The sequence below is a fragment of the Astyanax mexicanus genome, chromosome 8 (assembly GCF_023375975.1).
Source record: "Astyanax mexicanus isolate ESR-SI-001 chromosome 8, AstMex3_surface, whole genome shotgun sequence".
Lineage (NCBI taxonomy): Eukaryota > Metazoa > Chordata > Actinopteri > Characiformes > Acestrorhamphidae > Astyanax > Astyanax mexicanus.
In genome coordinates, this window is record NC_064415.1 from 17,758,867 (window position 1) to 17,784,092 (window position 25,226).

The following is a 25,226-nucleotide window of genomic DNA, read 5'->3' on the forward strand; positions in this document are numbered from 1 at the left end:
CTGAACATAGCTCAAATCTCAGCTGACTGAGACTAGACGTCAGAGAGAAAAAAGGAGAAAGAGTGAGATGGAGTGAGGAAGAGGTGATAAATTGTCTTTGTTACTTAGTGATTTATAGTAGCTTTCGAATATTAATCAGAGTTTAAGTGGTTAATACGCCCTCTTTTGTTTCATTTAACAACAGAATGCATAATTATCAACTAATTTTAAATGTATTATAAACATAGACATGAGTAATACCACAAAGCATTTTTACTGTTTACTGATTTTCCCTGGTCCAGTACTGCTGAATCAATATGCTAATGAGCTGAATCCTGCATGTTAGCACCACACCGTGCAGTGTTCCAGTCCTCCATGTCTGGAATTGCCCAGTTCTGCATTAACAGGTCACTAATTAACACAGAAAGTACAGATTTGAGCTGCAACAGAGGAGTTTTTAATGCCTGACATGAACCAGAAGACAGTCATGAGGACTGTGGATGAGTAAGACCTGTCGTAAGCCCAGCCTGAGGGTTTAAACTCCAACATATTACCGTAGATCAGCAACTCCTCAGAGTGAGCAGATAAGAGAGTTACTCGGATTGATTATGACACTGTTCCTCCTCTGTCAGCTCTCTCTCTTTCCTTTTGTCTAACTAACTTACACACAGACACACACTCACACTCACACTTTGCTGATAACAGGGCAGTGAAAGGTGCAGAGATTTGCAGATACTGGGTTAATAAATAACTGGAGCTTTTAGGCCCGTTTGCTGCCCAGTGGCTGGAAAATTGGACCAATAAGGCACGAAACTGCACACACAAATCCAATCGCAAAGGCCGCAGAGACGCGATTGGATTTTAGAACACTCCTGGAGCAGTAATTCTACTGTTTTGTTAAACCTATGTCTGTACGAAACATAGACAGCTCAACTTCTCTTAAAAGTGGAGACTCCTCAGGTCTAGTGCCTCTGCTGGCTGGTTGCAGTATGATATGGATGGATGCAGTAGCTCAACCCTGTGTGTCTCAATTACAAAACAGTCCAATTTTATCAAGTTTTCTCCTCTTAACTGCCTTTGTACCTTGTTTTTAAACTGCTATATTGTAAGAAGGCTGGGTTACACTTAGGTATGAAGTGATTGACAGCCTGGAAGCAACTGTCTGCAGGATCTGCATTGTGCGGATAAAAATTGTAAAACAACAATGTGACAACATGGCAGATAATCTTGCCTTTATTTCAATTCACCTTATTTACCATGAAACCAATGAAAGTGGCATCTTTTTTTTTACTTTGTGTTCAAACTTCTGGTGCAGCAGCAGGTCCATTGATACAGATAACCACCACAAAGTTAATAAACCCACAAAATAAGTAAAGTAACATATATTGGGTTAGTTTCTGTTTTAAAACAATATTAGACATCTCCTCAGTAATAAAACTTTGACATCCAGGTGCCAATAAAATCATTAGATGTTGGGGATTTAGTGTGTTGATTTATATTGTCACATGATCACATTCACAGCATTTGTGTTTTACAGTCATTGGGTTCGGATAAACAAATGAACCATGGTGGTAGTCAATGGAATGGTTGCTAAAACATGGTTAGCTGCACTGAGCTAAATCAATCCTTTAGGTGAACCACCAGAAAGAAGATTTTCTTTAATAGATTCTCTACAAAGCATGCTTTAGAATCAACTCAAAATTGTTTTACTGGCAAAGTTTGTTTAAACTTTATTTTCAGAAACGTGTTACTTGTAGAATCAAATAGACACAAACGCCAGAAGTCTGCAATGCAATACACACTTTCACAGCTTCATTTCTGTCTACGTTCACACAGATGCACAATTATAAATAAAACAAGTGTGTGTAGTGTGAGTTAATCGTATGTGTAGAAAACACACCTCTCACAGCTGCTGTCACAGGTAGCTAAATTACGGCAACATGAGAGGACTGAGTTCTTCGAGAGTTGTGCAACAACATACGCAGAAGTGATAAATACAGACAGCTGGATGGAAAGAAAGATGGACGAGAAGCGAGAGAGAAAAGAGGAGAAAAGCTACATGTGTGTGAATGACAGAGAGAGTCTTTGTCATGGGCTGTAATGTGTGACCTCAGCAGGGGAGAGAGGAATGTGTATATTTACAGAGAGAAAGAGTGAGAGAGAGAAAGAGAGAGAGAGAGAGGGAATGGGAGAAGACGAGAGACATGATGGGGTGGGAGGCAGAGAGAGAGAGGGAGCATGAGCGAGACAGAGTGGAGCAGAAAGGGGCGTATGTATTTTGGAGAGAAGTAATTTGAGAAGAGTGTTTACCATGCAGACACACACATGTGCTCTAGGAACAATGTGTCCAGGAACACTCTTCTGCTCTGCACAACAGCTCCACTTCATCCTTACATTTCCCAACTGTGCTGTTTGTGTTGGATTTAGTTCTTATCACTCTGTAGGGTGGTGAGAGTGTGTGTGTGTGTGTCTGTGTGAGACTGTTTTCTGTTGTTCTGTCTCTCTGTTTATGTCTGTGCTCTTGATCTTGGTCAAGTAACGGTATCAGGTCTCCTTTTTCTGAGTCAATCATCTCAGACTGGTTTAATCCGCCACGCTCCTGCTTGCCTTTGCTTTGTGTGCATGTGAGAGACTTTCGTTTGTAGAACTGAGCAGAGAAACCCATGGCTAACACAACAAACATACAGTTTTTGGTTAATGAGTTGAAGATAAGGGTTAGATTTGGGATTAGGCTCAGAACAACCTGATTGAAAATGTGTGGGATTGGACATCGTACTGTTCTCAATGTTCTCAACAGCTGCAAACAGCATGGGATAGATTATCACAGGTCAGGACACCATTAAGAACCTCTACAAAACCATGCAGAAATGCCTGGCATGTTGTATTAATAATGCATTATACACTGCTTCTTTATGTATAGCTTAACCCTTTATGGCATGGTGCTTATTACTACACTGTACCCCAAAGCCTATTTTAAAGGCTATTTTGCCTGTTTTGGTTTCATTTTACTCCTAAAACAGGTATTTTCATTTGTTGCAGGGGAACATTACACAGTTAGATCAAAAGGCAATAATGCTGAAGCAGTGGTTCCCAATTTTCTGATTGATATAACAGGCACTGGGACCCCAAGCTCCTAAAATGGTCTGATTTTAATTCTCAACAAATACAAAAATCATCATGCTATAGAGGGTTAATAAATATGAACAAGAATTGCTTAGAGTATATAAGTCTAAATTTTAAACATTTACTGTACCTGGTCATCTTTATCTACCTTCCAAATAGCATTGCAATCAGAATTATATTGTGTGATGTCCTGACAAGGATTAAAAACAAGCCTGTCTGTTTATTAGTGGAGGTGGGGGAGGGTTATGTTTATGAGTTGGGGCAAGGCTTTGTTTGTTTGTCTGTGTATATTTATAGGGTAGATCCAGCATCTGTTTGTGCTTTTCTTATTTTCTTAATGTGTGTGTGTGTGTGTATTTCCTATAATGACTCATACAGTTTCTTCTCTATAGCAGAATACTCTAATATAGCAGGTAGTCTTTTGTTACTCTGTGTGAGTGAGAGTGTGTTTACTTGTGGTTAAGACTTATGACTGTGTCAAAGTCCTTTGGCTTGGTTATCCCCAACACCTTGTGTCTTAGTGTTTATTTAGCAGTTTGGCACTTTTTCACTGTATTGTACTCAGCACGCAGCACTTAGAGTTAGAGATGATTAGTGTGCATTGTTTTATATAACACAGCTTTTCTTTGCACATTCCTTCTCTATAAACCCTGTTACTCAACACAGTGTGGGTTTGTATTGTGCTTAACTTTACTGTGAAAAGATTGAAACAATGTTTTGTCTGCCTGAACAGTGAATGCTGCATTGATTAATAGCACCAGGCCTATCAAGGCCAAATGAATGGGTGTAAAGACTTTAATCAAAACATAGATATGTGTATTCAGTTATATAAATGACTGCAAATTAGAAATGAAAGGTTTGGTTCTTAACTTGTTTTCATCATACTGAAGATGGTATTTTCCAGCTATTATATGTCTTAACGGCATATAATAAGTGGGATTTTAATGTATGTGTTGAATTTAATGTCTGTGTTGAATTCAGCTGCATTTCCCAAAAGTTTATTTTTAACTAATAATGGAGTTAATTACCTTTAGCTTTGTTTATCTTCTAATATCTAACCATGAACCTTCAAAATGACTTCTGTCTCACCAATCATGTTTATTACCAATAGGATATTACATGATACATGTAAGAGGTACATTTAAAAAAAGTGTTTTTATTTTCATTAAAAGAAAAAAATCATCGAGAGATATACAGTACTCTCATACAGTCTCTGCATCTAAGAAAATGTAAATATTTGTGAGTGTGTAGCTCAGCCATTTCCCTCTCCTCTCCTTGAAGAGGAAGGCCACTATTTACAATTTCCATCCATGCTAGTTTATCTAAACAGTCCCTCATTAAACTAAAGGAGGTGAACTGCTGGTGGAACTAAACAAATTCATGCAATGTCTTAAGAACGCTGAGAAATCAGCAACTGAACCTTTACTGGTCTGTTGTCTAATTGTGATCTTCTGTTCTTTCTTTTCTTTGTCGTACCTCAAAAATTGCAGTTTTACAAAAGAACAAAAGATCATGAAACGTTGGCACAATGTAATGAACAACAGACAAAAAAAAAAACAAATGAAGATTCAAGGTTTTGCAGAAATTCACTTCATTACACAACACCACCCCTCAATAAATTCGCATATATTGAATAAATTAACTGTTTTTGTCTTCTAAAATATCATAATTGTTTTGCGCTACTATTACTGTGCAAAGTTTTAGGCACCTGTAGAAATTTGTATTTTAAAACCCTTAATGTTTTTTTGCACTAAGATTAGAATGAATATGAATAATATTAACACAAAAAAGTTGTCTTTTTGTATAAATAGGCAGGGTGCCAGGAGCTTCATGTTTATCTGCTCTGGAAAGTCCTATTCTATGGACATTACTTTACTCTATATAAATTAGTTGTATGAGTGTATTTGCACATTTGTGTCAGCAAAAGATGCATCTCTTAGGAGAGGCACCAACAGACATTTGTACATTTAGTTGTGTAAAGTGCCTACAGGCTAGAGGTGGGCAATATTATGTTATTTTATTTAATCATAAAAAAAAAATGATTAAAGAACACTGAGCCAAATGCACTGACCATGCATTTCATTCAGAAAGAGTGTAGTAGTTCTGTTTAATTGGACTAATCAATGAACACAGTCATTAAAAGTCACTGTATTCAGTACGGGACAGTGTTGGATTGTACTTTTTAAGGATCTGTTGCTACTGATGCATTCTGAATGTGAATATGTGTATCAAGAGAAATGTAGTTTATAGTGAAAATGTTTCTTACTATTGTGATTGAATATTTTTACAGGCCTATTAATTTTGTTGATTTTGGACTAAACCCACAACCCTGTGATTAACATCTCATCTCTAACCACAGAGCCACTACTATTGTACATATACAATATTTTTACTATATATTTTAATGAATATTTGTATCTCCCTTGCTTGATTAGGTTTAGTTAGTTAGTTAGTTGAGTAAGTTGAGTGAGTTGGACAGTACTGAGAGTGAGTGAGGTGTTGTGTTGCGTGTGAAGGTGTAATTTAGGGTGTATATGTATTGAATTAGATATGTACAGATGTTCTCAGTGTGAGCCAACTCGAGCTGTACGCTGTGCTGCTGTGCTTTTGAAGCATGCAGACTATACTCTCTCTCCTCTCTCTCTTTCTTTCCCTTTTCACCTCTCCCTGCATGCACTGTGTGACTGTTTATGGCAGTCTGGCTTAATCCAGTTCCCTCTGCTTCTTCCTTTTCCTCGAAGTGAGCAACTCCCCCTGTCTCTGCCCCTTCTGCTGCACGTGCTGTAATACTGCAGTCAGCAAACTTGACAAGTTGTTCAACTGCAGAAAACAGTGTAGGATTCTGTACAATGCCTTGTGTTTGAGCATGTGTTTGTATTGTGTGTATTTGTATGAGAATGGTTGTTTTTAAGGGTCATGATATAGCATTTTTATGTGGAATGTTTTAGAGTCTACTTGTACTAAAGTTTTTCACGCGTCCCATTTCATGTTTTGACTCACTAAAGCTCCTTTATTGCATTTCAACGCACAGGGAATTTGGATATGCTCACTAATGAGTGTTTTGGTACTCAAACTAGTAAAGCTTAAGAAATTATAAGCATTGTTTTTGTGTGTGCATTCATACAATGGGCCTTCTCTTCAGGTTTACACTCACCAGTGACACCATTGTTTTATTATTTAGGATTTGTTCAATTTATAAAAAATAATGTGATCCATCATTATAAGAGTAAAGCTGTTAGCAATTGTAAAATAAAAACTGCTTATAAAATAAATAACTGTAATAACAGAATCTGATGTATTATATTTTCAAGACCTTTTCTCAAATTTAAGAAAATATTCTTAGGACTATATTGTTAAAAAAAGGGCCCAGTCTGCTTATTCATTATCATTGAAAAACAAATTTATGTGGAAATAAAGTAATGTTAAACTTAAAAATATAAAGCCTATTAATGGCAGATGACATAACAAGAAAGATGAACTGGCTATGATATATTGCCCCCTAGGCGTGAATGTGTGTGTGTGTCTGTGCGCGTAATAGTCTGTGATGGACGAGTGCCCAGGCCAAGGAGTTTTACTGCCTTGTGTCAAATAATTCCGGGTAGGCTCTGGACTCACTGTGACTCTGTGTCCAGAAAAAAGCAGATAAGAAGGTGAATAAATGTCCTTAAACCTTTTTCCATTTATACATCAGTGCATTATGTATGTCTTTTATACGTAAATATAAAAAGCTTCACCATGATGTATTTAAAAACAGACAATTAGCTGTTTGTCATCGAAACCCAAGTAAATTGGTGGCTCTATGGATCTACAACCATACATCCTCATGCCAGCCTAGGCGCTAGACCTATGGTGGCTTACTTTTGAGAGACATTGCACAGTCAGTGCTTTTCATATACCAGTCATATACATATACAGTTACTATGATTGTAGACTCTCAGTCTTGAACATACAGTTTGTAGATTCTTTTTATAATGGAGGCTCTTGAGGAAAACTGAAGATGCACTTTGTAATTGCTTAAGTGTAAAAGAGTGGCATTATTAATGTATTATATCATCGTTGTATTTAGTAGTATTTATTTATTTTATTCATAATATGCCCCTACATATCCATTCTGATGTCTAGTTCAAAATAATTGTTTGTTTGTGAGCTTGCATCTTGTAGAGCTTGTGTTTTGGGGATGTTAGAATGACCTTTAGGGAAGATATTTTAGAGAGCTGAGGTTTTTCCCAGTGGACTGAATTATTTTGGCTGTATGTCCTCATATAAGCCAGCAGTCCAAAACAACAACTCACGCCCCCTTTTTCCTCTGCTGATGATGGGCAGCCGCATATGTATAGCCTTTAGATTCCACAGCGTCAGCCTGAATGTACTGTACAGCCAGCTCCCTTTACATTAACGTAGCTCCTCCCACTCTGGAGGCTGGCTAGGTTGTCTTAAATCACGTTTGGTCTGCACGTGAAGACAGGCTGGGGTATGTTTCAGAATTAATGCAACGGATGTCGTCAGGTTCTCAGAAATAACAAAATTCTTAGAAGTTTAGCTAAAGACAAAACACAAGTTTTCTGTAAAATACAAACTGTATATTGATTGGTACTACTATTGAAACAATATTTATTTAATGTTTTTTATATATTGTAACCTATTTCCCTTTTCTTTTAAGCTTCTAAAATATTACTGTTCGTAATCACATGATGTTGCTGATGGTGTTTTATGTTGTAGCCATGGGAAGTCAGTCCTGTGATTTAGGAAGTGGAACATTGACAAATATCATGTGATACCAAACTGTACATTGATTGTGAAGTGTTACCTCAGAGGATGCCTTGGGAACAACCACATCTGTGTACATTGTTAGGTACTATCTTGTGAGCAAAAAACAAAGCTGTGCAGGCATTTATAATTCCTTGACTCACAGTTGTGGCATGAAATAAGATATGGGACACTAGTCCCATAGTCCCAAATCTTATGACATTCGGCAAATAAGTATAAGTACAATGTCACTGGCAATTTTTTTACAATAAAGGAGCCATGGAGATATCTTCATACAGCTGTGGAAATAAGAGACCACTTAAAAATTATTTTTACGAAATTGAAGCCTCTGAAATATAATCAAGAAGAAGATGGATGCTTACAAGCCAGCAAACCATTCTGAACTGCTTGACTTTTTGCACCAGGAGTGGCATAAAGTTATCCAAAAGCAGTGTGTAAGACTGGTGGAGGAGAACATGCCAAGATGCATGAAAACTGTGATTAAAAATCAGGGTTATTTCACCAAATATTGATTTCCTAACTTTTAAAAATGAACTTTTCATTGCAATATTTTTTGTCATTTTCTGCTAATAAATGCTCTAAATTATAATATTTTTATTTGAAATTTGGGAGGAAGGTCCGTAGTTTCTAGAATAAAACAACAATGTTCATTTTACTCAAACATATACCTATATATAAATAGCAAAATCAGAGACACTGATACAGAAACTGTGAAAAAGTGGTGTCTCAATTTTTTTCAGAGCTGTGCAAGCAAAGCATGCAGTCTAGAGTGAGCAACATCTCAAGATCATAATCAAGGACACAATTTAATTAGTAAAATGCATTTGCCAACTGAAGCTGATGTAATTTTTAATAGATTATCTGAGTGTAAGTGTAGATTATCTAGCGACTCTGGTAGATTATATGACTATATCAGCCAAACTAAAAACGATAGAGCCAGATGGTAAAATAGACACGAGAGCACCCTTAATCAAAATATGCAGTGAGGGAGGAATGCTTGGAGCAAGAGGTATAACATGTTAGCTACTAGTAAGCTTCTTTGTTGTTTTGTTTTCCATCAAATTTTTAAAAAGTCATGAATGGTAATCAAAACCATGATCGTCAGTTTACAAGGCAAATGCATTGCTACTTGGACATCAAAGTGTTTTGTATCTGGGAATACAGGCTTGAGAATACAGGGCAGAGTAGATTGTGAACAGGTGGGTGAGCGGAACTCCATTATAAATAAACATTATATGAACTCATCAGCAAACACCTTTTTTAAATGCATACTTTTCTGGTTGTATCTAGGAAATATTTCTACATTTAATGATGAATGGACAAAAATAAATGCTCCAAAATTACTTGAAATAATTGTTTTACAAGATCTAAAAAATATAACCACTAATACCATTATTATTATTATTATTATTATTATTATTATTAAAAATAAAAAAATAAAACATTTGTTTGAATACTTTTTACAAATCCACTGCAAGTAAAAGACATGCATATACTATCGCTTTACTTTTACTTTACTCCAGAGTAAAGGTTATTATTTATCTCATATGTTGTTCATTTCATTTCAGCTATACTTGCACATACACAGCATGGTTTGCAGCATCTCCACTCCTGCACTGAAAGCAGGTCCCATTGCGTCCTTCTGCGTCAGTGTTGTATTATGACGTCAGTGTGTGTGTGTGTGTGTGTGTGTGTGGGTGTGGCAGTAGCCATCATCCAGCCGCAGAGCTCATGAAATATTCATACACACGTGCCACACTGGTCTAAAAATATCTCATTCTCACATCCTACTGAAACAGGCTTAGCTTCTAGACTATATATCTAGGGTATAAGAACAAAATCACTCTTAATGTGTGAATGACTTGCAATAAATGTCATGTGTACTGTGCATTTGACTTGATTTGACTTGATTTGACTGATTGATTTGATTCTAAATTCTCTAAAGCCTGTGTAAGGGGCTTTTCTGCATTCAGACCAATTATTTCAGTAGGATACATTGTCACTATAGCCAGTCCAGGAGAAAGCAGATGAGCAAAAAGGGTGCATTGATGGATAAAACACACAATTCCTGATCCATTTAGGCAGCAATGCTGTAACATAAACCTGGAAACTGTTTTTAGTGAAAGTGTATTATTCCTAACTATGAGATAAACATATAAATGCCTGAATATTTAGATTTATTAATCTGACCAATTTATTCTGTGTTTTCAGATAAAGGTCATCATTAGACCCAATGAATCCATATGAGATTACCTACATCCCCAATTATTGTTTAGAGAAAATGTGGTCTCATTCAGAACTTGCATTTGCAAAACTATCTTGTTTTCCAAATGAAGCTGAAGATGACCTGAGTGCTGATGAGAAAAGGGTGATTTATTTCCAGAGGGATTAAGGTTCATGGGTTCTACCTGAAGAACACATGCCATTTTGATGAGATTGTCTCTGTCAGCAAATTGGATGAACTTGTTCTGGTGTTCAGTGATAGATATGTTGTGAGTTTTGAACTCACATCTTTAGAGGATAATAAAATTCACTGCATATGTAGAGAAGTTCTTAAATGAATTAAGGAAGAAATGGCTGCAGTTACTTCATGACCATGTTTCATTGTGTTCCAAAGCAGTTTATGATCAAGCATCTTGATCCTCATAGTAATTGCCAGTTAAGCTGTAAAGCCTGTGTATAAAGTTGATGTATACAGAATTAATGCAGCTTGAAACACACCACCCACTGTTAAGAATGGCTCTTATTCCATTATTTAATCCTTTTTGTATTCTTTATTCTTATATTTTCGCCACTGTGGATGAAATAATCAATTTACTTAACTTCAAATTACAATAGTGCTAATGTTATGGCTGATTGGTGTATAAAGTGAAACTTTAAGTGCATTCCTCATCCTTCCCTTCCCTGCAGATGGCATAAAGAGATAAAAGTGAACGGTATATTGGTGCCATCTACAGGAAAATGTGTGTGATGCACTTATCTTTGCCCTCTATATCTCAGGATATTTATCAAAATTAATTTTCTAGATAAATAATTTACGGAAAAATCCATAAAGATTTAAAGAGTTTTACTTATGATGAAAATCACTGAAATGTCCCACCCTACATCAATTCAAAGGGTTTAAAACAATACATGCTTACAATTTGCGTTAATATAATGAAAGCCATTTTAAAACAATACATTTCCAGCCATAGAAAAAAGTATCACATGTTCATCTAGATATTTCCTTTTTGGAACTGGCCACCAGTTCAGGTAAAAAAATACCCAAGTTAAAATACTTTCTTCAGTAAATTTACTATAGTATTTGCCTTCTAATGAACTCAAGTTAAATAAAAATAGCTTGATTTATTATGGCATCTTTAAAAGATGTTCAAAGTTCCATACAGCATTTTCTCAGTCATTGGAACTCATGCAGTCCTTAAGTAACATAAACTGAACATCCTGAGAGCATTGCTACAGGAGAGTGTGAATCTGTGCTCATTTGTCTCACCTTATTTACAGATTGTAGGAGTGCTGGGTTAGTTCTGGAGATAAAACCAACTCTGTTTACAAGAGTATTTTTGCTTTTATAGCTCTGTTACAACCGGTTTAACAGTTCAGGTGCCTTGTGCTCCATAAAACTGGTTCTGACCTGATTTTTAAGACTGAATGTTAAAATATAAGTAATGAAATTGGTATGTTATTTGGTTTATGTAATATTTAAACCTTTAAATGACCTACAGTCATGTTCCACTTCTATGGAGTCAAAAAAGGGTCATAAAGATTTTGAGTTTGTAAAACAGAAGTCACAAATGTACTGAAACTTGTAACTGCGTTTAAACAACTACATGCACAAAAATCCAAATCCACAAATTAACTGGAATGTGCAAACTTGAAACAGAAAGTAATATTAATAGTAATTCAAATGTACGAATGCGAAAAAATATTTTAATTATATATAAATATATATTTTTAAATTTGTAAATCCAATCTCTTGAATGTGTGAATCAGTACTGCTCAAATGGCTTAAGCTGGGTCAGACCAAAAATCACATTGAATTTGTGAGGTTGTAAATGTGACAGTGGGTGTTTTTCTCTGTGGAGCTAAAAATCCTCTCATTCATCTTCTCTGCTGCGTGTGCGAAGCTCTAGCTGCAGTTGCGAATTTTGACCCTGTTTTGACGCCTGATTGATGGACCAATAGGAAAGCTTTATCCGGACCAATCAGATTACGGGGTTTGTTTAACCAATCAGAACAATGGGTGGGTCTCTGCAGCTCAGAGTACTGGGCGTGTCGAAAGGTGTGGGCGTGTCGAAAGTGTGGCCGCCATTTTGGAGTCAGCCACCATGCGCCCCCGGTGGATTAATTTACACAGAGGAAGGAGTTTAATAAAACAATAATATTCATAACTCTACCAATTTTTTACCTGATTTACACATTACAAATACGTGCTTTCATGCTGAAATACTTTATATTATGTTCTAATTATATGAATTAATTTTATATTTATGTACATAGATGCACACACACACACACACACACACACACACACACACACACACACACACATATATATATATATATATATATATATATTAATAAATTAATTAATTTATGTACTAATTAATATGCTATACCATATGTCTGTCTTTGATAAAGAGCATAATGTAAAGTATTTCAGCATGAAAGCACATATTTGTAATGTGTGACAGCGTCCTGTATCATTACTACATCTCTGCTGTTTGTAACAAACCAAACCGTGTGTAAATTGGTAGAGTTGTGAATATTATCGGTTTATTAAACTCCTTCCTCAGTGTAAATTGATCCACTGGGGGGCGCATGGTGGCCGACTCCAAAATGGCGGCCACGTGGAACGTCAGCTCCAATAGACCAATAGACAACCACCTTTTGACATGCCCAGTACTCTGAGCTGCAGAGACCCACCCATTGTTCTGATTGGTTAAACAAACCCCGTAATCTGATTGGTCCAGATAAAGCTTTCCTATTGGTTCATCAATCAGGCGTCAAAACAGGGTCAAAATTCGCAACTGCAGCTAGAGCTTCGCACCCGCAGCAGAGAAGATGAATGAGAGGATTTTTAGCTCCACAGTGAAAAACACCCACTGTCACATTTACAACCTCACAAATTCAATGTGATTTTTGGTCTGACCCAGCTTAAGCCATTTGAGCAGTACTGATTCACACATTCAAGAGATTGGATTTACAAATTTAAAAATATATATTTATATATAATTAAAATATTTTTTCGCATTTGTACATTTGAATTATTATTAATATTACTTTCTGTTTCAAGTTTGCACATTCCAGTTAATTTGTGGATTTGGATTTACGTGCATGCAGTTGTTTAAACGCAGTTACAAGTTTCAGTACATTTGTGACTTCTGTTTTACAAACTCAAAATCTTTATGACCCTTTTTTGACTCCATACACTTCCCACAATAAGAAACAAACATAAAGACCTGCTCTATTTAGAACTTGGCACCAGTATTCAGAAATCAGTCTGGGATCTTATGGGTTAATATAGTTAATCTGTGCGGCAGGTGTGTTTGAGCGAACACTCCCTTTAGTTCACAGCCGTTCACTTGAAGAGGGAGCTGCGAATAAGGAGCTAACTTCAAAATCATACAAAAAGAGAAAGGGAAAAGTCAAAGCATTAAAGTAAGTACAGCTTGGCATATAGCGTTACAGATTCTGCACAAAGGGATGATTCTAACATGAGCAGATACCTGGGCAAACTTTATTTTTAACTCTAGCCTTCCACAGCCATATTAACTGTTTATTAAGATATTTAGAAAGACTGGTGACTCAGAAAAGCAGTACTGAATAGAATGGATTACTTTCTACCTGTGGTCAGCTGATTAGTCTAAGTACTAAATATCTAAATGTACATTTTAGATAAAAATACTTTAGTGACCATTGAACTATGGTTTATGGCTTAAAGCCATATATGAACAGAGCTGAACATGAACATGATCTGAGATCTGTTAGAAAGGTCAGAAGTCTTTTTTTACAATGTAATGAATGCTGATAGTTTGCTGCATGCTGATAGGTAGACTGATAACAGTGCAGGAGTCTCCAGTGTTTTTGCTTATCTGAAAATGATTGATGATATACACGAGCCTAAATTAGCAGACATTTTGTGTCAGGTTCCAGGTCTTAAAGTGAAGAAATGGCAGAATCTTCAAAATCTCCATCACACCAGCCAATCAGGAAAAGAGAGAGTATAGAAGAACCACTGACGTGTAAGTTATGCAAACAGAATTACATTTTCCAACTTTACAAGCTGTGTGTTTATGTCTGTATTTGACTCTGTATTCTAACTTTAAAAGGTCTGTAGCTGTATCTGAATCTGAAGTATAATCATTTCTTCTGGGTGAAGGCTGTACAGTGTGTTTTTGTGTATGTGTGTATGTATTAACTCCTTAATGGGCCAGCATGACATTACACCCCAAAATCTTGAGGATTTCTATTCAAGCATTACATAAAATGTTTCATGTTTGATAAGGAATTGTAATTGTAAAAGAAAGTATAGAAAAATATTAAAGTAAATCTGGAACTGTCATAATATAATGGATAAAATCATACAATTTACTCTTTCCTGAACTTCATTTTGAAATTAATATTTTCTTAAATACAAATCAAACAGTCCTCCAAACCTTTAGTTTCATTATGTTTGTCTAGTTTTTACATCTATTTTCAAACCTACAGAATTTGGGTTGATTCCTGTTACTGATGGGAAATTATTAAGTGAAGTAGAGAGAAAACAGGCAGCTTCTCTATATGTCCTGTAGGAGATTTCAAAAACCGCAAATGTTCAATGTCAATAATAATAAGAACTTATTTTACTGCAGAGAAGAAGGGTTATGTATCACCTACACCTGTAGCCCGTACATGAGTCAAGGCATGTTAATAGGTTAACATGCATGTAAGAAGTTGTTGATATCTGTGTATAGTTTATGTGATTGACCTGCAATAGATTTGAGGGAGGTTTCAGAGAACTGAGTTCTGACTGTGGTTGGTTATGTGGCTATATTTACTTTCTTCTTAGATTGGTAATATATGAACTTGTGTAAAGCCTGATGTCACTGTAGACTGTAGAAGTGTAGAAAGTGTACTTTTTTTTTATCCCTTTTAGAGCTAAAGGTTTGGTATAACATTTTTTGTTTGTTTGTGAATTAATAGTATGCTAAACATTTAATATATCCTGCAAAAATATACACACACACATATTGTATGTAAAATCAATAATGTTTAATTTAAAATCTGTATTAGTCTTTTAATCTGGGGTGTTTTTAAGGTGTTATTTGTCTTTATTTCAGGGAAAGGGGACTAGTATAAAACAGGCCATTTAGTAATTGGAGGCACTGCCTTTGTACAGTTAAATGCTCTACGTGGAACACTACATGCACACTTTTTAAATGTAACGTACAATGCACAAACTAATTAAAAAACAATGAATTTAAGGTGTGTCCACACTTTTGACTGGTACTGTGTGTAATTGGCTCTTGGCCTCTTTACATTAGTTGGAGAAGAATTACAAGCATGATGTTCAAAAGGAAATAGCAGACTTGTTAAGAAACACTTTTCTTAATTGCATTGTGCAGTTTTCTCCTGGATTTTTAAAATCATGATATTACTGTGTCGTAATATATTGTGTACCAAAAGATTTAATATGGCTCACCCCTACTTTAGACCCCTACTTTTTTACCGTTTTGTGTCACATTACAATTCTTAAGAGTCACGATAAGAAATTACGCTGTTGGAAAGCATTTAATTCAAAAATAAGAATGTTGTATTATGTAGTTATGTTACATGAATATATTGTATATAACTGTTAAATGAAACTGACCCTGGTTTATCTGCAAGCTCTTTTCTGGTTTTCTGTCAGGATCTATGATAATATAACAGAGAATCAGTGTCAAAATATAAAAGAGTGAAATTCAGTTCAGATTTGAGTACTATATAATCTCTCGCATGCAAAATCTTCAGTACCATTAATGAGAAGTGCTGAGTGATATTGAAAGATAAAATGAGACTAGACTTTCAGGCGATTGTTTCTCTTTTTTTGCACAGTGTATATGAAATTAACCATTACAAAGCATCAATAAAGGTATTTAAAATAAATTAAGGTTCTAAATATTTTTTTTCTTCTGAATGCAGTTGGTTGTGAGTCCAGCAGTCCTCTGTCTGAAGATCAGTTCCAGTGTTCTATCTGTCTGGACGTGTTCACTGATCCAGTTTCTACTCCATGTGGACACAACTTCTGTAAATCCTGCCTCACTCAGCACTGGAACAGCACTCAGCACTGTCACTGTCCTTTATGTAAAGAGAAATTCACCAAGAGACCTGAACTGAAGATCAATACAACACTGATAGAGTTGGTGGAGCACTTTAAAAAGAAATGTGTTCTAGATAAAACTGAGGTTCTCTGTGGCGTCTGCACTGGAGAGAAGCTAAAGGCCTTCAAGTCCTGTCTGAATTGTGCAGCAACGTTCTGTAAGACTCATCTGGATCCTCATTGTACTGTTTCACTATATAAGGAACATAAACTAATCGATCCAGTGGAGAACCTGGAGGATTACATCTGCCAGAAGCATGAAAGACCCCTGGAACTGTTCTGTAGAGATGATCAGACGTGTGTGTGTCAGTTCTGCACTGAGGGAGATCATAAAAATCACAACACTGTTCCTATAGATCAGGTGAGAACAAAGTGAATTTATTAACAGGTAAATGTATTAAAGATTTTACAAAGAAGAACACTGTTCTCAGCATTGCAGTATAAAAGCTAATGCAGTTTTCTCTGTTTATAGACACAGCTGGAAAAGATGCACACAGAGATGCAGCCAATGATCCAAGACAGAATTAAGAAAATTGAAGAGATTAAACGATCACTGGAGCTCAGAAAAGTGAGTGAAATATAATTTACAGGGATGTAAATAAGTATTTACTCGCTCCTGACTTTCTCTGTTTTGAATTATTCCTCACAATTAATGTTTTTACATTTTAAACAACTAACTTTACAAAAGCAGAAACTTATGTATGTACACAAAGAAGAAAATTAATAAAAGGGTTGAAACATGAATGATTTGTAAGTTGCCACCTAAATAAAAAAAATATAAAAAACAAAAATTGTCTTCAATAGGGCTTCTCCATCTGATCAAGCAGTTTTGTTGTTATTCTATAGACAAGTTAATAGTTTATTATAAATAGCCTGTATGCTCACAATTCACTGTTATGTGATTAAAAGAAGATTTTTCTTCCCTCAGAGAAACACAGAGAAGGAGATTTCAGACAGTGTTGAAGTCTTCACTGCTCTGATGCGCTCCATTGAGAGAAGCCAGGCTGAGCTGCTTGAGGTGATGGAGGAGAAGCAGAAAGCAGCAGAGAGGCAGGCTGAAGAGTTCATTAAGGATCTGGAGCAGGAAATCACTGAGCTAAAGAGGAGAGACACTGAGCTGGAGCAGCTCTCACACACTGAGGATCACCTCCACCTCCTACAGGTCAGTGTTTCTCTATCTGCTCAATGGCACATCTCACAACAACACTGCCCATGCTGAGGATCTCTCCTCTCTCCTGCTGGACTGTAGATTTATCTCTCCATGAGTCGCCGACCACTGATCAACAACTGGACTGATATCAGTATAGACCCTCCTTTGAGATTAGAGCCACTGAGGAACGCTCTGTCTCAACTTCAGAAGAGCCTGAACGAGAAAAAGACAGAGACCGGTGAGAAACTTTGTTAGATTTACTTTCCAAATAATTCTTAGCAACAAAAGTAATCCAAATGTAAATAAATATAATATCAAATAATGTATTGTATTATTTTTTTCACAGAACTGAAGAGGATGAGGCAGTATGCAGGTACTGTAACATTTTGTAGTGTTATAAAGGTTTTAATGATTTTTTATTCAATGTAAAATCTTTATAACATCACTACTAACTACAAAACTATACTATTACATGAAATAATTAAAAAAAATAAAGCATGACAATTCTTGCTTTGGAATATAATTCAGTACATTAAACTGTATTTTTTTTTTATCATTATCCATATAATAAAACAAAGAGCTGTTTCATGTAGTTGTGTGTTTTTTGCTGTGTTTAGAACAGATTGTAAAGTTAATGCAATAAAATCATAAACAGCAAAGTTTACAGTAAAACCGTTAAATTAACTACAATTACAATTAACTACCAGTACATTAGCCTTAGGGTCATGATTCAGTTTTACCAAGCTTTAGTTGATCTTATCCTATGAATACTAACATTTTTCAATGCAGAAACTCAAGTGAAAAAAAATATATAAGCAGTGGAATGAGCAGAGCCTGCCATATAATCTTAGTGCTGGAACATTTCTTTTTGTTTGTTTGAACCTATTTAATCACAGTAATTTTAGTGCTGACAAGAACATGTTTTAACGCTTTATTCTGGGGTACCTGGGGGAAATTACACAGATTTATAATTCCAGATGATTCTTGCTACACTTCATAGCTTACATATAGATGTTTAAACTGTCTAGACTTTTTTCTCTTAGTGTGAGGGATTTTTTTTGCCACTGTTGGCACTATCACTGTGATCTACTCATAAGGGGCTTGGACCGGTATGTTTATAAAGCTTTGAAACTACATTTGCTGTAAAAAGTGCTACATAAATAAAACTGAATTAAACTGTCAAATTATTAAAAAATACAATCACTTGAATTTCCCTGGTAATCCATCCAAAACATAATGTAAAATAGAAATAGGAAAGTAGAAATTTAAATAAAATATTAAATGAATTAAAAACTTATATCACCCTCTTTGTGTTTCTCTCAGTGGATGTGACTCTGGATCCTGATACAGCATCTCCTTATCTGATCCTGTCAGAAGAGGGAAAACAAGTGAGATTTGGAGACACGAAACAGAATCTTCCTGACAACCCAGAGAGAATTAATCCAGCTTCTTGTGTTCTGGGAAAGGAGGGATTCTCCTCAGGGAGATTTTACTATGAGGTGCAGGTGAACAGGAAGACTGACTGGGATTTAGGAGTGGCCAGAGAGTCCATAAACAGGAAGGGCATGATTAAACTGAGCCCACAGAATGGATTCTGGACTGTGTGGCTGAGGAATGGGAATGAGTATGAGGCTTGTGCTGGACCTGGGGTCCCTCTCTCTCTGAGAGAGAATCTCCAGAAGGTGGGGGTGTTTGTGGATTATGAGGAGGGTCTGGTCTCCTTTTATGATGTGGAGGCCAGGTCTCATATCTACTCTTTCACTGGTCAGTCTTTCACTGAGAAACTCTATCCATACTTCAGCCCAGGTCCACATTTCAGAGGTAAAGATGCAGTTCCACTGACCATTTTACCTGTTATTAAAACTGAATGAATTCACAGCTCACCTTATTTACTGTTCTGTAAAAATGTCAAAAACTCTCACATATTCAATGAAACACATTCACTGTACTTTTGTTCAGAATCACAATTTTAGTATATGAATAAAACACTGAAAACACAGTAAAAAGCTTTATATAGTAACAGTATGATTAATTACAGTCAAAGGGCTGAAGTTTTGAATTAATACGGTATCTGTACTGAAAACTGTAAAAATTACTTTACACCCCTGATGTAGACCTTATGCTCCCACCAGAGGGAGACAGATAACAGTCTCCCAATCACAATCAGGGCAATTTAACACAACTGGTGAAGATATATATTTTTCTTTTTTTTTTTGCATTCAATATAAGCTACTTATATAAACTATTTATTTTTTGATATATATATATATTTTTGATAATTTCATCTGATAGCTGATTAGTGAAACTGTTAGGGCTCAGCCAGTTCCCGCAGCGGCCACCAGAGGCCGCCATTAACCCACCAAGGTGGTAAGAAGGGAACCGGCTGAGAGTTTATTAGCATAGAGATCATTAAGGCCACCTGAAGCCAATAACGTGTCATCAGCCTCAGCTGTGGTACCTTCTTTAAAAAGGCGAACTTCAAGCAGACTGATGTCGCAGACTTCATGCCCTGTGACCGGTAAACGGTAGCTCCACGGAGCAAAGCTGAAAAAAAATAATAAATAAATAAAAAAATAAAAAAATAAAATAAAATAATAATAATAATAATAATAGAGAAATTCACCAAGAGACCAGAACTGAAGATCAATACAACACTGAGAGAGGTTGCAGATCACTTCAAGAAGAAAAGTGTTCTAGATAAACCTGAGGTTCTCTGTGACGTCTGCACTGGAGAGAAGCTGAAGGCCTTCAAGTCCTGTTTGAATTGTGCAGCAACGTTCTGTAAGACTCATCTGGAGCTACACTCAGTTGGGACACTTAAGAATCACAAGCTAATTGATCCAGTCAAGAACCTGGAGGACTACATCTGCCAGAAGCACGAGAAACCCCTGGAGCTGTTCTGTAGAGATGATCAGACGTGTGTGTGTGTGTCAGTTCTGCACTGAGGGAGATCATAAAAATCACAACACCGTTCCCATTGATCAGGTGAGAACAAAGTGAATTCATTAACAATTACTGTGACAGAAATATTACAGTAAAGAACACATAAATCAGAAAACCAAAGATAAAGTATTGCAATTCTCAGTATTGCAATATAAAGGCTAACACAGTATTCTCTGTTTACAGACACAGCTGGGAAAGATGCACACAGAGATACAGCCGATGATCCAAGACAGAATAAAGAAAATTGAAGAGATCCAACGATCACTGGAGCTCAGAAAAGTGAGTGAAATATAATTTACAGTGATGTAAATAAGTTTTTACCCCATCTGACTTTACCTTTTTTTATATTTCTCACAGTAATGTTTTTACATTTTTAAACAACTAATGTTATAAAAAAAGAAATGTGTTTATGTATGCAAAGAACAACAATCTAAGCAAAGAAGAAAATAATTATTCCATATAAAAGATAATTCTATGTTAGAACTGAAAGCTCCGCGTAGGTTCTAGCGGGAAACTCGAAATCACGCCACTTCTCAGCCAATCACCAACTCCCACCTGTCCTTTAAAAGACCTCCCTCATACCTGTTCTCCCCTGCTTGCAGACGCTGACATACGTTTTCACCCTCCTCCTTCCCCACCGCCTCCAGTTCGGTCCCGCCGGTTGCCCAGGGGATAGGCTCCGCCCCCGCCGTACAAGTACGGCAGGATCTGCGAGGTTCCAGACGCTGCGGACCTGGGCTTCGACGGGGCTTTCGCCAAAGACTCTATATACACTATTCACTATTACTAATTGTCATACGTGTTTATTGGGATTAAATCTTTCTTGCTGCACTTTGTTTCTAGAGTTTTCCTGTTAGAACTGATTATTTCATCCAATATTTCCTATAATGTGGTATGAAAAGATTTGTGCACCCCTGATAATTTTCATGATTTTCCTTTAAATAAATCATTGGTTGTATTGTATCAGCAATTTCAGTTGAATATATATTATATAGCAGACAAACACAGTGATATTTAAGAAGTGAAATGAAGTTTATAGGATTTACAGAATGTGTGAGATAATTATTTAAACAAAAAGCACCCTTGCTGTTTTGTTGATTTGAATACGTTTAGAACTAATTATTGGAACATTAAATTTGTTTGGTAAGCTCACTGACCCTTAACCTACATACACAGGTGAATCCAATTCTGAGAAAGGGTTAAGGTGCTAATTGCTAGTTTTTCTCCTCTTTGCTTCTTCTCTGAAGAGTGGCAACATGAGAGTCTCACAACACAATTCTCAAATGACCTGAAAACAAAGACTGTTCAACATCATGGTTTAGGGGAAGAATACAAAAAGCTAATCTCAGAGATTTCAGCTGTCAGTTTCCACTGTGAGGAACATGGTAAGGAAATGGAAGACCACAGACACAGTTCTAGTTAAGGCCCAAAGTAGCAACAACTGCTCCAAAGACCTACATCATCTTGCTGCAGATGGTGTCACTGTGCATCATTGAACTAATTAGCGCACAAGGAGAGGCTGTGTGGGAGAGTAATGCAGAAGAAGCCTTTGAAGAGTTGCTTAAGGTATGCTATAGCACATTTGGACAGGCAAGATTAATTTTGGAATAAGGTGCTGTAGACTGATGAAACTGGAATTGAGTTATTTGGAGGGAGGTTATTTATGCATGGAGGAAATGCTGTGGGGCTGTGTGATCAGTGCAGGTTACGGGAATCTTATTAAAGTCAATATCCGCAAACGCTTGAGAACAATGTTCAAGAATCAGTCAGAAAGTTGAAATTGCTCCGGGGCTGGATACTTCAACAACGACCCTAAACACTAAACACTGCTCTAAATCTACTAAAGCAGCATTCATGCAGAGGAACAAGTACAACGTTCTGGAATGATCATCTCAGATCATCTCAGTCCCCAGATCTAAATATTATTGAAAATCTGTGGTGTGATTTAAAGCAGGCTTCTCAGAAAACCATCAAACCTGACTGAACTGGAGATGCTTTGTAAAGAAGTATGATCCAAAATACCTTCAGACTCTCATTGGAAGCTATAGGAAGATGTTTAGAGGCTGTTAATTCTGTAAAAGGAGGATCTACTAAATATTGGTGTAATTTTTCTGTTGGGGTTCCCAAATTTATGCACATGCCTAATCTTGTCTAAATAATTGTTGCACACTTTCTGTAAATTCTATAAACTTCATTTTAGTTCTTAAATGTCACCATGTTCATCTATGATATATTTAACTGATAATGCTGATCCAAGCAACCAATGATTTATATAGGAAAATGGTGACAATTATCAGGGTTGCCCAAAGTTTTTCATACCACTGTACTACAACAGAGCTAATGGAGTGAATAATCAGGTGATCTGTGAATTTACGACTGCAGTTATCAATTCAAATTAGCATAATTCCTGGGTTTTTTTTTATAAATCACTGTTTAGCATTGTTTAATAGCCTGTTGGGGCTATAGGTGAGGTACATAATTGTAACTAGTTACCAGTATGAGGCTAAATAGATTTTATTAATTGTTAATTAACCTTCTTCCTCACCTCCACAAATAAAATTATAGAATTCACAAACTACTTTGAATGTACAAGAACAAAAACACAATGTAAATTACAAAAACACAAATGCATAATTGTTAAAGTGAATATTTTTCTTCCCTCAGAGAAACACAGAGAAGGAGATTTCAGACAGACAAGTCTTCACTGCTCTGATGCGCTCCATTGAGAGAAGTCAGGCTGAGCTGCTTGAGGTGATGGAGGAGAAGCAGAAAGCAGCAGAGAGGCAGGCTGAAGAGTTCATTAAAGATCTGGAGAAGGAAATCACTGAGCTAAAGAGGAGAGACACTGAGCTGGAGCAGCTCTCACACACTGAGGATCACCTCCACCTCCTACAGGTCAGTGTTCCTCTATCTGCTCAATGATAATGCAGCACATCTCACAACAACACTGCCCATGCTGAGAATCTCTCCTCTCTCCTGCTGGACTGTAGATTTATCTCTCCATGAGTCGCCGACCACTGATCAACAACTGGACTGATATCAGTATAGACCCTCCTCTGAGATTAGAGCCAGTGAGGAACGCTCTGTCTCAACTTCAGAAGAGTCTGAATAAGAAAAAGACAGAGACCGGTGAGAAACTTTATATTAGATTTGCTTTCAAATAATTGTAAGCAACAAAAGTAATCTTAGAGTGAATACAAAATTAAATAAAAATAATATATAATAATGAACTAAAAAAATATTTTTTAATGCAGAGCTGAAGAGGACACGACTGTATGCAGGTAATGTTACACATGTTTACTGGTTTATTATTCAGTGTAAACTCTTTATATATTTCCTGGTAAAAAGGTAAAAGTATATGTAGCATGAACTGTAGACAATTATTTGGAAATATCCACAACTTTTAAATATGACGAATTTATAATATGACATGTTCTGTGATATAATAAAGAATATTAAGTTAAGGAGCTGCTACAAGTAAGACAGACAGCTGCTTAATGTAGTAGTATGTCTATTTTGTGTGTTTTTTACAGATTGTAAAGTAATGCACTGAAACAAAGGCAGTTAAAATGTAAATTGTTTTTTTAAAGTGTCCTTTAAATAGATTAACAGATATATTTGATTAAAACAGAGACAGTACATATAAATCTGTCTTAGTCTCAGACTAAAATCAATTACCAGTACATTAGCCTTATGGTGATGATGCAGTTTTACCCTGCCATTTTGGGTGAAAAAAGTGAAACATGATCACATTTATGTTCTAAAGTTGAATAGCCTGCCATGCTATTTTTTTAGCATTGTTATATATTGTTTGTTAGTTTAAGGCGTTTTAATTTACTTTTTTATTTTTTAATTGCTAAGAATAATAATAAAACATTTAATCCTGGGTTAAAATGTGCAACAGATACATTATCCCTGGTGAATCAACATGTGTAATTACTGGAGCTTCTCTGCTAGGACTAAACCATTTAAAAACTCATCTAAATTTTACAGAAATCTAAACAAAATATTTGAATTTAACCCCTGTATACTCATATCACTTTCTGTATGTTTCTCTCAGTGGACGTGACTCTGGATCCTGATACAGCAAATCCCTTTCTCATCCTCTCTGATGATGGAAAACAAGTGAGATGTGGAGACACAAAACAGAATCTTCCTGACAATCCAGAGAGATTTAATTATTGTGTCTGTGTTCTGGGAAAGGAGGGATTCTCCTCTGGGAGATTTTACTATGAGGTGCAGGTGAACAGGAAGACTTACTGGGATTTAGGAGTGGTCAGAGAGTCTGTTAACAGGAAGGGGATTTATGCACTGAGCCCACAGAATGGATTCTGGACTGTGGTTCTGAGGAATGGGAATGAGTATAAGGTTTGTGCTGATCCTCCAGTCCTCCTCTCTCTGAGAGAGAAGTCCCAGAAGGTGGGGGTGTTTGTGGATTATGAGGAGGGTCTGGTCTCCTTTTATGATGTGGAGGCCAGGTCTCATATCTACTCTTTCACTGGTCAGTCTTTCACTGAGAAACTCTATCCATACTTCAGCCCAGGTCAACATTTTGGAGGTAAAAACTCAGCTCCACTGATCATCACACCTGTTATTAAGACTGAATACTGTTAGCTTAGCTAATTTACTGAAAAAATTACACAGTAAAGCTCTTCATGTAGTAACAGTATGATTAATTACGTTTGAGGGTGCTAAAGTTTTTAATTAATTCCTTGTCTGTTCTGAACACCGTGGATCAGTGTTGTGTGTGAACAAGTTCAAAAGAATTGAGTTCATTGAACACACTCATTTTTTCGTGAACGTTGAAATGAACAAAACATTTTTTAATAAAGAACCTGAACGTGAATTAGGGTGCGAGAGCGAGAGAGAGAGAGAAAAAAAGAGAGAGAGCGGAGCACAAGGGCGAGAGAGAAAGAGAGAGAGATA

At 36.3% G+C, this 25,226-nt stretch overlaps 1 protein-coding gene across 5 annotated transcripts in view; it reads left to right on the forward strand.

Annotated features, from left to right (window-relative positions):
- Nucleotides 1-25,002, forward strand: part of LOC103042927 (E3 ubiquitin-protein ligase TRIM21) — a 30,095-nt gene extending 5,093 nt beyond the window's left edge. Inside the window, exons 1-8 of one of the 5 annotated variants that reach the window (XM_049482097.1) lie at nt 13,306-13,527; nt 14,016-14,111; nt 16,030-16,568; nt 20,484-20,579; nt 22,965-23,195; nt 23,291-23,429; nt 23,555-23,581; nt 24,361-25,002. In XM_049482097.1, coding sequence (XP_049338054.1) covers nt 14,039-14,111; nt 16,030-16,568; nt 20,484-20,579; nt 22,965-23,195; nt 23,291-23,429; nt 23,555-23,581; nt 24,361-24,914 — 1,659 coding nt within the window. In that variant the 5' untranslated portion in view covers nt 13,306-13,527; nt 14,016-14,038 and the 3' untranslated portion in view covers nt 24,915-25,002. Of the gene's footprint in view, nt 1-13,305; nt 13,528-14,015; nt 14,112-16,029; nt 16,569-16,679; nt 16,776-17,135; nt 17,370-17,456; nt 17,596-17,703; nt 17,731-18,680; nt 19,867-20,483; nt 20,580-22,964; nt 23,196-23,290; nt 23,430-23,554; nt 23,582-24,360 lie in introns of those variants that run through there. The other 4 variants (XM_049482095.1, XM_049482093.1, XM_022678491.2 and 1 more) reach the window with 4 other exon arrangements.
- The last annotated feature ends 224 nt before the right edge of the window (nt 25,003-25,226 follow it).